This window comes from Pituophis catenifer, unplaced genomic scaffold (assembly GCF_029215685.1).
Source record: "Pituophis catenifer annectens isolate HBS135680 unplaced genomic scaffold, rPitCat1.0.hap2 SCAF_2, whole genome shotgun sequence".
Lineage (NCBI taxonomy): Eukaryota > Metazoa > Chordata > Lepidosauria > Squamata > Colubridae > Pituophis > Pituophis catenifer.
In genome coordinates this window covers 64,987,279-65,000,138 of record NW_027256882.1, presented here as the reverse complement: position 1 = coordinate 65,000,138, position 12,860 = coordinate 64,987,279, and the positions used below count along the sequence as shown (strand labels likewise).

General features: G+C 37.0%; 1 protein-coding gene across 1 annotated transcript in view; it reads left to right on the top strand.

Moving 5' to 3' along the window:
• Positions 1-12,860, top strand: part of RAD18 (RAD18 E3 ubiquitin protein ligase) — a 129,778-nt gene that overhangs the window by 84,213 nt on the left and 32,705 nt on the right. The window contains exon 12 of the mRNA XM_070933585.1: positions 8,126-8,188. Coding sequence (XP_070789686.1) covers positions 8,126-8,188 — 63 coding nt within the window. The remainder of the gene's footprint in view (positions 1-8,125; positions 8,189-12,860) is intronic.

The window sequence follows — 12,860 nt, the reverse complement described above, 5'->3', positions numbered from 1 at the left end:
TATCATACGGCACCTCACCCCATGGCCACGGGGTTGCATCCCCGTGCTTCTTACCTGAAACTTCATCTCTTTTCCATTTACCCATGTCTCAGGGTTATGTGCCAACAGGACTGCCAGGATTGCTGTTGCTAAACAATATGTCATGTGATGTCACACTTTACAACATTATCATCTAGCAACAGCAACCCAGGTCCAATTGCTATCAGAACTAGACAATTATTTTTATTAAATTAACATAAATTTATGCTTTTTTAAAAATAGTACATTATGTATGGCTATACATATTTTGTGTCACAAGTATGCTAGACGTATTAAATGTAGGCATCTGACATACTCAGAATGGTTACTGCTAACATTTCTTTCTCTGTAACCTATGTAGCCTACTAGTGGAATGATAGAGTTTAGATTACAGATCATTATGATAATAATTGAAAATGAAATCTTAGTTGTTGAGTGAAGTGGTCATTAAGCAAGACATGATCACTTTGTTCAAAAACTGCAATCCTTTGTTGTGGTTCTTATGCTGACAGTGTGAAAGGACAGGCAGGCAGTAACCTTTCATGTGTGACGGGAACTCCTGCAGCGGTAGAAACCAAACATGGATCCCAAATATCCAAGCCCCATTCCTGCAACCCAGTGAGCATCCTCCCAATTCCTCCTGCACGGAGGAAAGGGGAAATCCTTCAACAGGTGGCAGGAGCTTGCCGCCTTCCCTGCCAGCTTCCCCATTGAGTTTTTGGGAAAGCTGGCAGAGAATTGCACTTGGCAACTCATCATAAGTGGGAAGAAGCACTCAGATCACGATCATGCATCTAGAGGGGCAAGCACGGTGTTTTATGCACTCTTTCTGAGACTGTTGTTAACTTTGAATTGTTATTAATCATTGATTTAACAATGGTTGTAAGTCAAGGACTACCTGTACCCCATTTTAGTTCACTGATAAAGTACTTAAGGCAAATGCTCTGCCAGCCTCCTTTAGTGTCTGCTATGTTGCTGCTTTGAGAATAGTCTCAATAATCTAAGTTTCTTATTCTAAAGGGGGGAAAAAACCTTCCTACATTGTTAAATAAAGCAATTTTCACATCAAATCAACTCCTTCAATTCTTTTATAAGACTTAGTTTTTTATTCCTGATCGCTGCTATTCTTCAAATTTCTTCTGCTTTTGCGAAGAAAACAATATAGTTGCATCCATCTGGTCATCAGAAGTTGTCTCAAAGGAGTATTTATGTTTCCTGATAATTGTAGCATATATAAATTTATGTGCTAGTGTGAAATCTAATAATTCACAGTTTTCTTTTTCTCCTTGCAATCCTTGCATCCCACAAGGCAGTTCTGTCAATGAAATAATCATTAATAGAATAATAATGGATAGGACTCAAACTTACTCATGCCAAGAATAAACATACTGAAGTTAGTTAACATAAACCACACTGATTTCAGTGGACTTGTTCTGTATGAAAATAAATAAAATGTTGAACCTTCACTATGTATTTAAGTTTTATATTAAAATTAAGTTCTTTTGAACCAAATAAGCTATAATAGAAATATTTCAAATGAAAGAGGTCTGTATCTTTGTGTGTATAAATATAAAATGAAGCAATTGTTTTCAACATTAATTAATGTACAAATTGATTCCAATTTTATAGAAAATAATGATTTTATTATCAAATTATTCATCCATTCTTAATTAATATTAGATCTGTAGATCATAAATACAGATTGCTTATTAAAACAAATAAAATAACGAAATTCACTCTTCACAGCAATAATTACTGTTTGTCGCAGCTGTCTCTTTCAAGTAAAAACTTTTCCTTTGCTGACAAATCAGATTATGAAGTGCTAGGGTAGTGGTGAAGCAAACAAGAAGGAACATCTGTTTCAAATACTTCATGGATTGCTTTCCAATCTTCAAAGTTATTTTCAGGCTCCCTAAGTAAAATGTGTTGCGATTCTGTCAGTTAATTTGACCAATAGCAAAAATAATCATCCTGACAGTGAAATAAATGTTAGTTGTGGTGGAAGAGACAAAAAATATCAATCAACTCTCATGTTAATATGTTCAAACATGAATTTTATAAATCTTAATTTGTTTTCTGATTAATGCAATTTTTCATAGTATAAGTAGAATAAAGTTTTATATTAAAATAAATATACTTCTAATGTTAGACTGTGATAAGGGTTTACTGCACTCTTTCCAATATGAAACCAGAAAAGTACTTTTTATAGAGCATATGGGGATATTCTCAAGCCCTGTCCGCAATTCCTTAAAAACTATTTTGTTTGGGTTTTTTTTTTTTTCCTGGAATCGTGTAGCTGTCCATAACTGCAGTGTGGTTTTGAGAAAAGGCCTGCTTGGTTTAAGGAGCTGCAGAAAAATGCTATAGGAATGCTTCTGTGAATTCCAAAGCACATTATTGCTTTTAACTCCTAAGATGTTTCCTGGCTTAATTGGCAGCATGATATAATTTCTCTTAATTAAAAAAATCAAGGTCTTTTACGGGAAAAATGATCTGATGGAGCAGAAAGTATCTTTTTTTTTTCTCAGAAGTCTAAAGCTAGGGCTAAACAGTTTTGGAAGCTGTGAGCTTTTTTTGTAAATATATAAATTAAATAGTTAAAATTCTCTGATTTGAAATGCATGTCTACAAGGGATAGTTTACAAATGATTCTGAGATGGGATCGTAGGTGATCAGTGAGATCCAAGTGCAGAGAAAACCACGTGTGAAATGTCAACTACTTGATAGTTGTCATTGAAGAACATGACCATCTCATGAATGACTGATTCAGGTAGTCTTTGTTTAGAGATCACAATTGGGACTGACCTCTTGGTCATTTAGCAAAATGGTTGCTAAGTGAAATTAAGTGTGCTTGTGATCTTACTTCAGCTTTCCTTTGCTTTATAGACCTGCAAAGGTCGTACATGCAAGAATTGGTCATAACATTACTTTTTCTCACAACCATAACTGTGAATGGTCACTAAACGAGGCAGTTACTAAATGAGGATTACCTGTATTGCCCTTTGATGCCTTTTATATTCCTAAGCAGATGGTAAAACCTAGTAGCCCTTGCCTGGTTTCAAAAGAAGCTAAAGATGAGACTTAGTACTTGCATGGAGTTTAAAAGAAAATTGTACTGGCCAGAGGTTTGCCATCACAGGTATAGTGTATAGTGACTTCACCCACACATTGCGTTTTGATTTCAAAATGTTTGAATTGAGCCTAACTTGATCCTTCCAGATTGTGTTCCCGGTCATTCTTGTCAAACGTTTGTGGTTACCCAGTTGGGAAGATTGAAGAGGAGGAATGGCTAGTTACACTTCAGCTGTAAAACAGTTTTTAGAATCTGGAGACACGGTATATTGGCAAATGTTTTAAGTTTTAGCAACTTAAGTTATCCAGTTTTATACATGTAATGAAAACGTCCAGAGAACAAATGAAGAAAAGGGGTCAGATTTGAAAGCTTACATTTACTTCTTGTCAATATGTAATAAAGTTCAAGAGCAGACTACAACATATTGATCGACTGCTAATATTTTCTGTATATTAGTTGCACTAATAGAAGTAAACCTGCTGGGGAAAGCATGCAGAACATATCTTCTGGAATTCTTTCCAATCCCTTAAAAAGAGATTTATGTAATGGGGAAGGAAGAAGGAGTGGGCTTAGAATGGATCAATCAGTAACATTTTGAACCATTGTCCAACTGTTTCTCCTATGAGGATCCACTGGAGATTTTTTTTTCTTCGTATTCTGTGGCCAGATATAATGCATATTTATTTTATTTATTTATTTGCTTATGCCATACCAAATTTGGTCCTATTCTATTTAGCTGCTGGAGACATATTCTTTTGACAGATAATTCTAACACTTTTTACGTAACAACTTTCAAAAGTTCTGGATTGGAAAGAGAAAGGACATGCATTTCTTACTTATCATATAGTTAAGTTGTGATAGTTTATTATACAGTGGTGAGATTACTTCAAATTGTGTTTTCTATTTTTGTAAGAAAAAAAATCATATCCACTATCAATCTTTTGGAAGATAAGATTAGATAATGAATGTTAGCCTTTAAATTTATTTTTATCAAAATTTCCCAAATTTCTATTTTTTACCACCACTTTTTCATAGATAGATCAAGTAGTTAACCACCACAATAACAAGAAAAGCCAAAAATTAAATGTTTGTAACAAGCTTCATTTTCTAAGAATAAGTTAGCATTAAAATAACTGTAAATCACTGTTGAAATGCAGAAAATTTTGCTTTTCTTGACCAGTTCTCACTCAATTTGATGAATTTGCTTTAGGAATCCTTTGAAAGAAGGGAATGTTGGATAAATTCTCATGACTCGGATTTGCCATTCGTTCAAATGGTCAAAGGGTATCTGTGAAGGACTTAAATTTTATTTTACAACCATCTCTCCCACAGTTTGTAGCCTCTTCTTGGCATCCAATACTTGACTGCAATCCCGAGAGAAGGTGCCATGAGGGAATTCTTCCCACTGAGCTTTTTAAGTAGCAATACTACTGTTACCGCTAATAGGGAATTTTGCCCTTGAGAAATTTTTGGAGAATTTCTTTTCCCCCTGGAGAAATTCAGATAAATTATCCATCCAGATTCTGTGATCACAAATTTTTGGTGAAGAATGTTGACAGGACTGTTTGTGCTGTCTTGTGGAATGCCATTGGAGAGGACACAAAGTTCCAAAGCCTAAGTAGTTCTTGGAAAGATCCGGTGCTTGTCTCAATGTGTTGCTGTGGTTGCTGAATCACTTTAGTGCATTTGCTTGTAAAGATGATTTAAATAAAGTGCCCAGGTTACATGCGACAATAGGGGCTTTCAAATATTTTTGCCCCAAACTGGTAAATATTTTGTTACCATATTGAAAATAATTGGAGTGGTTCCTCATGAATAATAAGTAGAAGTTATTTGTGTTCCATTCAAATGGCATGAGGAACGACTCATGAATGCCCATTCCTACCCATCCCTTTTTATGCTTAATACATTTGTCAGATTGACCTTTACATGATTTAGAATAGAGTAGAACAGAACAGAACAGAACAGAACAGAATTCTTTATTGGCCAAATGTAATTGAACACACAAGGAATTTGTCTTGGTGCATACGCTCTCGGTGTACATAAAAGATACATTTATCAAGAATCATAAGATTCTTTTATGATTCATTTAGAGTTAATAGTCACACCAAGCAGCTTATTGTCCAGTGTAGGAAAACATAGACTGTTTGTCTTCTGTTGGCTTTTATTTTATTTATTTGTTTATTTGTAAAATTTATATTCTCGCGGATGAAGGTAAATTTATAAATTTAAAATTTATATTCTATTTTTCATAAAGGATTTCAAGCCTTTATGGAAGGCACTAATATCTCTCGAGCAGCTTCTGACTATCACCCCTTGGTTGTTTGTTCACAAGGCAAAAAATTGTTCTAGACCAGGAGTGTCAAACTGGCGGCCCGCAGGCCAGATGTGTCACATGCCACCCCCACCCCAGCTCCACAAAAGCAAAAAAAGTCACAATATGTCATGTGACGCGAGTTTGACACCTATGTTCTAGACTTTTTAAGCATTACTTTGAAGGATTGTGTTGGTCTTGATCATAATTGCCAAGAAAGCTTGCTTAAATTGCTTGTATGTTTTGTGTCAACTAAAAATTTTGTACCCTACAAAGCAGGTCATTATGTATGCCTGTTCTTCATCACTTCCTGGTTCAAGGTCAGGTGACATCTCATTTTCTGGCTTCCAAAGTTTACTTTACATGCTAGCATATGTAGACTTGGGAAAATATTGCAACGCTTTAGGGAAGGACCTCCTGGTCCTATACCTGGTGATATTTGTGAACATGCAGTCATGAACACTAAGATGATCAAGTGCCCAGAGCATTGCTATTTTATCCAGGGAAGTTTAGGTCTAAACTTTAACTCAGTTACTTCAGTTCCTCCACCTCTAGAAAGAAAATGACCGATCCTGGAGAACTAAGAAAATGATTTTCTCTTTCAAAGAATCTACCCACTTGCCTCTCATGTATCCCATAATTATCCATCCCACATTTCCCAGCTCTAGCCCAATTACCTTTGACTGCAGCTGAAATCAGGAGCAATACATTTTGAAAAAATGTAATATGTGTCCAACAGATCAAAAATTATAGTCCTCTCAGGCATGTCAGCACTACATAATAAATGGATTTATTCCTAAAGGTTCAGCCAAGATCATGAGCAAGATGCAAGAAGTTTTGAGGGGAGAAGGAGAGGGCAGCGAAAACCTCTTCTAATTATAAGGAAGTTTTCTTTAGACTTTCTGTTAAAAGCGGAAGGAAACAACAATGAAAATTAAATTTAAAAAATATACATTGCTACGATTGTGCAGGTCAGAGGTGTTTTCCACAGTAAAACATGGTAAGCATGGAGATAATAACCAATAGATAGCAGGCACTACATATTTAGTCTTGCCAGCACTGTGAATTGATCAAATAAATGGCAGTAGGGCACACTCATACGCATAACACATTTTGGAGCTGAAACAAGCATTTCTAATTCCTTGAAATTAGATTAAACTTCATGCACTGCAACTTCAGTTGTATGAGACAGTTTTCTTGATGCAATTTTACCTTGAAATGTACCTGAAAATTTTCTTACTTGAATTTTGCACAAGTCAAAAAGTCTTGGAAAGCTTTTGCTTCTAACCTAAATAGCTCTTCATTTATATGAATGAAAAAAAGGTGAGAGACTTATTTGTACAGACCCTTGTCAGGCACAGAAACTTTATTGATTTTTGTTTCCTGTGGATCAATAACATTTCATAAGAAAAAGGTTATCTTACCCCTTCCTCCACGTCTCTGACTAATCCATTAACCATTATAATGTGAGAACTCATAGATGTGGTGCAATTGAGATGAAGTGTCTCAAGTTACATATAAGGTCATGGACGACCTTTAAGACACTCTGGTCTCCAAAAGTATAATTCTGGTGGTCAAAGTATGACATGAATTTGCATAGATTTTGTTTCTTTCTCAAGTTTGTCAGTTATTTCTCCCTTGTTGTTTAGTGTCTTGCTGTTATGTTCTTAACTATTTTGTTAAATAGGAGACAAACACCAGGGGGTGGGGGGAGAGCCAAATATTTTTAATCTTTTCAAGTGACCACATGGGGGGGAGATAATTTAATAATTTCAACCAAAAATGTCCTTTTTGTGACTTCCCAAATTATGAGGTACCTGGCATTGTATCTAATTAACAATGTTTATTTAGCTGCATGATCATAGCTTTCTTAGTGGATTATATTTCAGCCATATGTATTCAGGCCATGTATTCAAAACTTAATTTTTTTAGTTAACACTTTATCTCTTCAGGGATGTTAGAGATTGCTTTCCTACAAGGTGTTGTAAATGAAATAAACATATCATTCACTCACATTTTAGGAAGAGGGTTTCATGAGATTTTATTGTTAATAATCTTTTGTTTCTTTTCACTGCTGTTTCACTATTTCGTCTTGATGCAGAGGGTTTGAAAAGTAGCAGTTTCAATGAATATAAATTCCCTTAATGCTACTTATCTATTTAAGAAGCAGGATTTGGATATGCAAATGACTTCATCACAGCTTAGACTACATTTATTATATTACATTTGCTATAGAAACTATTTTATTTATTCCTAATATTGATTTTCAATTAATTCTAAAATTCTTTACATTTTCCCTAAATTAAACAATAGCAATGTACAATTCTGAAACTTAGAAATTATTAAAACGTTGCCAGAGTTTTTAAAGTGAACTGTATTGTTATAACACTACTTTAAAAACAAAGAGATTTCTGTAGCTTTTTAAGAAGAGTTTGATTTTTGAAGCTTTCTGGCAGAGAATTCTTTCTTACTTGTTACACGATAACTCAGTCAGCCCAGATGTGCTTAATAATCCCCCATTTTTAAAAAGCCCAGTGATCAACTTTAAAGAGGAGAAAGGAAAAGACAGAAGACTCTCAGCATTTTCATAAAGTCAGCTCAGCTTCTGTCTTACTTTGGGTTTGGCAAGCTGAATGTTCTCACATACATTTAATAACTTCTTTGATGTATCTGACGATTTTCAAGAAGTAGTCTAAACTAAATCTTATTTTGCCTTTCAGCTCCAGTTCGGACATCATAAGAGATTTAGAAATTGCTGGGATGTGTTCAAACTCATCAGATAAGTAAGTGTGAAATGAGATCATTGTTTTCCATATCATAAAATTATTGTTGATTTATTTTGGTCACTCAGCTGGCAGGAAACTTGGCCAATGTGGTTGGAAAACTTGCTAACTATTTTGGCTTGGAGTCAGAAAATTTCATATAAAAAAAGATTTGGTTGCAGGTGAGCTTCCTTCTCCTGAAGGTCAAGTTCCTTCCGTTTCCCATTAGAATCCAGAAAAGCTGATGGTGAGAATGCCATCTTTAGTCTGGGATGCTATATGGCAGGGGTATCAAACTCAAGGCCCGCGGGCTAGATCTGGCCCACAGGGTGTACTTAGATCTGGCCTGCGGGGCCACCCTGGAAACAGTGAAGGACCGGCCCACGGTGCCTCTGCCAGAGAAAACGGAGCTCGGGAAGGCTGCGTGCAGCCCTCCTGAGCTCTGTTTTCACTGGCAGAGGGTTGGAGGAGGCCTTCACAACCGGAAACAGCTCGGGAGCCCGTTTTCACTGGCTGAGCACTCGGGCCGCCACAGGAGACCCCGACATGAGTGATGTTGAGCTGGCCACACCCACCTTGGCCACACTTACCCCGACCCCCCCAAGGTCAAACACAACCCTGATGTGGCCCTCAGTGAAAGCAAGTTTGACACTCCTGCTATATGGTGCAGGAAGCTCAAAAACAACAAGAAGAAAAAAATCTGGGATGAATATGTTCCCTTCTGTTAGCAATCCCTGTCTTTTCCTCTGCTTTCTGTATTGTATTTCATTCCATTTAAGAGGGGGTACTCTGACCTTTCCAATAGAGCTTTGGCAGGAACACAGTTTGCCAAAGAAGGAAGAGACAGCCAACCCAGTTTTTGCTTATTCATTTCTGCCAGGGCAGAATAAAAGCTGATATGAGTATCCTTTTATTTCCAGGACTTCGTGTTTTAATTGTTGCTTCTGTCTCTTCCCAGATTTTAAACAGGCTGTCTAGTCAATGAAGACTTAACACTAAAAGTGCTAAAACTGTCTTGTCTTTCCATTATCATGTTGCAGTTCTTATCCCCTTGGGGCTCATCCTCACATTGACAGTAATGTGCTTTCCTCCATCCTTGAACCAGAAAGAAACGGTTGATATTAAGATTGCCTCTGCAGCCTACCTTGCCTGCATATTAGTTGTCTATGTTGCTGCCTGCACATTATGCGGAAGAGTTTAAAAGCTTAGATTGGTACAATCCTTTCCATCCTTTCCCTTCCCACTCAGTGTTATCTACCCATAGGAAATTGCTCTCCTGATATGTTTGATTTTGTGATGGAGGTTGGCTCTTTATTTTATTTTTTTTATTGAAAAGTTTTATAAGAAATACAAACATTTTCTCCCCCCCTTCCCCCCTCACCCCATCCCTCCCCCCTTGCCCTCCCACCTATCCTTTCCCCTTCCCCCTTCCCCCCCACCCCCCTCCCTAGACTTCCCAGAACAAGCACAGGCTATAGCATTCACAAACATAAAACTAAAATATGCTAACAAATTGTTAACTTCAAATTCTCTCTAGATCTTTAACTCCTTGTAGCTCAAAACCCTAGAAACATAAACTAAAGATTGAAAATGTTTCATTCATAAGCTATATGAATCTTCTTAGTCTGATACTTGTTTTGAATATAGTCGATCCATCTTCTCCATTCCGATATGTATCTTTCGTTTGAATAGTCTTTAAGATATGATGAAATTTTTGCCATCTCTGCCAAATGCAGGCTTTTTAATTTTTGACAACTCGAAGCATAAAATGCTGAGCTGCCTATGCTATTGGCCACTGACAGGTTAGGTCAGTACAATTGGCAGCAGAACCATTCTGGGGAAAATGGAGACTGAACGACTGCTAAGAAAGTAGAAATGGAGAAATTGGCCTGAGTATGTAGAAGAGATGATAAGCCATCACAGACCCTGGGAATGTTAGATCTCCCATCCAGATTTCCATAAAGCCAGGAAAAATACCAGTAATCATCTCTATTTCTAGAAAGGAACTGGCAATCTAGTCAATTTCAACCCAAGTTTTTTTGTGATAGGTTAGTCAATTTCAATTAACCAGATTCTTTGGGTTTGGAGAAAAAAAAGGATAACCCCTCAGTGGATGGGGGGGGGGGGGGCTTGCTCTTTAGAATCTGTTTTCTTTATATAATGTTAAGTTGCCTCCGTTAGTTTGGCAGAACCCAATGCTCCAATCACACAAATTCAGTCAACAGGAGAGGAAACAATAATCAGGAATTAGTAGTCTCTCTCCCTCCTCAAGGGGACATGAAGGATTAGCGGTTAAAACACTTAAGAGCTGGAAAACTGACAGCTCAGATTTGAGACCCAAGTGCCGTGCGATGTGGTGAGCTCCCGTTACTTACCCCAGTTCCTGTCCACCTAACAGTTTGAAAGTATGCAAATGTGAATAGATAAATAGGTACCACTTCGGTGGGAAGGTAAAGTGCCATGCACGTCAGCCAATAGTCATGCTGGCCACATGATCATGGAAATGTCTTCAGACTACACTGGCTTCCTAGACTAAGAAACAGAGATGAGTACCACCCCCTAGAATTGGACACCACTGGAAAGGAGAAACCTTTACCTTTATCTCCTCCCGCCCCCCTGCTCTGTGTACTACCCTTTTTCATGCAAACTCCCATGACAAATTCATGTTATTTCATTCAGTTTTCATTTAGAAATATATTTATTTTGCTGGAGGAAATGTGGGAAGGTTCATCGTTCCCAGTTGTCAGGTTTTATACTCGAGCTCAGCATTAAATCTCAGCCTGTCCAAATGCAGAATTTAAGAATAAAAAGACTCTCAGTCATGATTCAGTTAATCAGAGCTGTTTATAATAGATAAGAATGAAGCCATATGCATACAGATTATTTGCACTCTGGGGAAAAAAGAGTTTTATATAGGTGCCAGAGTTTAACTTCTAGGCTTTTCTTCTGGTCTTTCCAAGTAAATAGACAGTTCATTTAGTGGCCTTGGGCAATTCAGACAAGTTTACCTAAATATCTTTTCTAGTCTGGGAACCACACATTTCCACTTGACTAAATTGAGCACTTATATCCAATCCAGTCTGAGTGTAGGGGGGAAAAAAACTTTACACATAAGGTTGAAATCGAAATACTTTGTTTCTTCAATAGCTTTGCAGTGTCTGATTTGGTTAGGCACAAGAGAATATATTCCCAGCCTGTATAACATTTCTTTATTTTGGTAGCCCAGAGAGCTTTTTTTTACTTTGTGTGACAAAGATGTTGACTCTTAGGAGCGTTCTAAATAACTCCCTCCTGTTTTTAAAATGGGTCTATTGACATTTCTCCTGAAATAATGATTAGCAAGAAGAAAAACAAAATCATCTTGACAGGCAGTTTATACAAAGTGAGAGAGATCTCCAGACTTTACTCCTGGAAGTAAATTAAAACAAAACAAAATTAGCATGCATAAATTGAGAAAATGCATTCATAAATTGTTATTGCAGAGACTACTCAAAGTTTGTAGGGAGTCCTGTTAAACAGTGCTTGAATTGGCTCTATCCTTTGACATATTGAGGTTACAGGTAGTTCTTACTAAAGGACCACATGCTCAGCAACTGTTCAGCAAGTGGCATTTATGACCTGTTCTCATAGTAGTGACCATCACAATGATCACGGCTTGCAGCCATGTCTTCACCATCTTGGTGCTTGGTGATCAGCTTGCAATTTTGATGTCATAGCATCACACAGTTCTGTGATTGCCTTTTGCAACCTTCCCTGCTGGCTTCCAACAAACAAAGTCAATAGGGAAGCTGGCAAGAGGTCATGAATAACGACCACATAACACTGCACTTAACAATGGTGTTTATTCACTTAACATCAACAATGGAAATGCTAGAAATGCTTTTTGCTAAGCGGCGTGATCATGTGACATCATGTTTTATGACTGTCACCTAATGACAGAAATTCTGGTCCCAATGGCCATCATTAATCAAGAACTAGCTATAATAGTAAAATTGAAACTAGTCTGTATAAATGTTTTTCTTTCTTGCATAGCATGCCACCATTGGTTTTTGAAAGAGGGAAAGATTGAATATAACTTAAAGATGCAGTACAGGAAGTCCTTGATTTATGACCACAATGGAGCCCAAAATTTCCGTTGCTAAGCAAGACAGTTGTTAAGTGAGTTTGGCCCCATTTTACAACTTTCCTTGCCACAGTGGTCAAGTGAATCTGCAGTTATTAAATTAGTAACGTGGTTGTTAAGTGAATCTGGCTTCTCCATTGGCTTTGCTTGTCAGAAGGTTGCAAAAAGTGATCACATGACCCTGGGACACTACAAGCGTCATAAATATGAGACAGTTGTCAAGCATTCTAATTTTGATCAGTGACCATGGGGATGCCGTAACAGTTGTACGAAAAACAGTCATAAGGCACTTTTTTCAATGCCATTGTAACTTTCAACAGCCATTAAATGAATGGTTATAAATTGAGGACTATTGAGTAACTCAAACTTTAATCTTCTTGTTGGGATTTTGTCACTGGTGGAGGATAGAACAGTAGAGCCAGATATACTTTTGAATTATATTCTGAATGCAACTGTGTATTTTATAAAAATAGTGTTTGTAGTTATACCGTGTTTTCCCTAAAATAAGACTCTGCCTTATATTTTTTTGAACCTTGAAATAAGCACTTGGCCTTATTGCCATGCACTCAA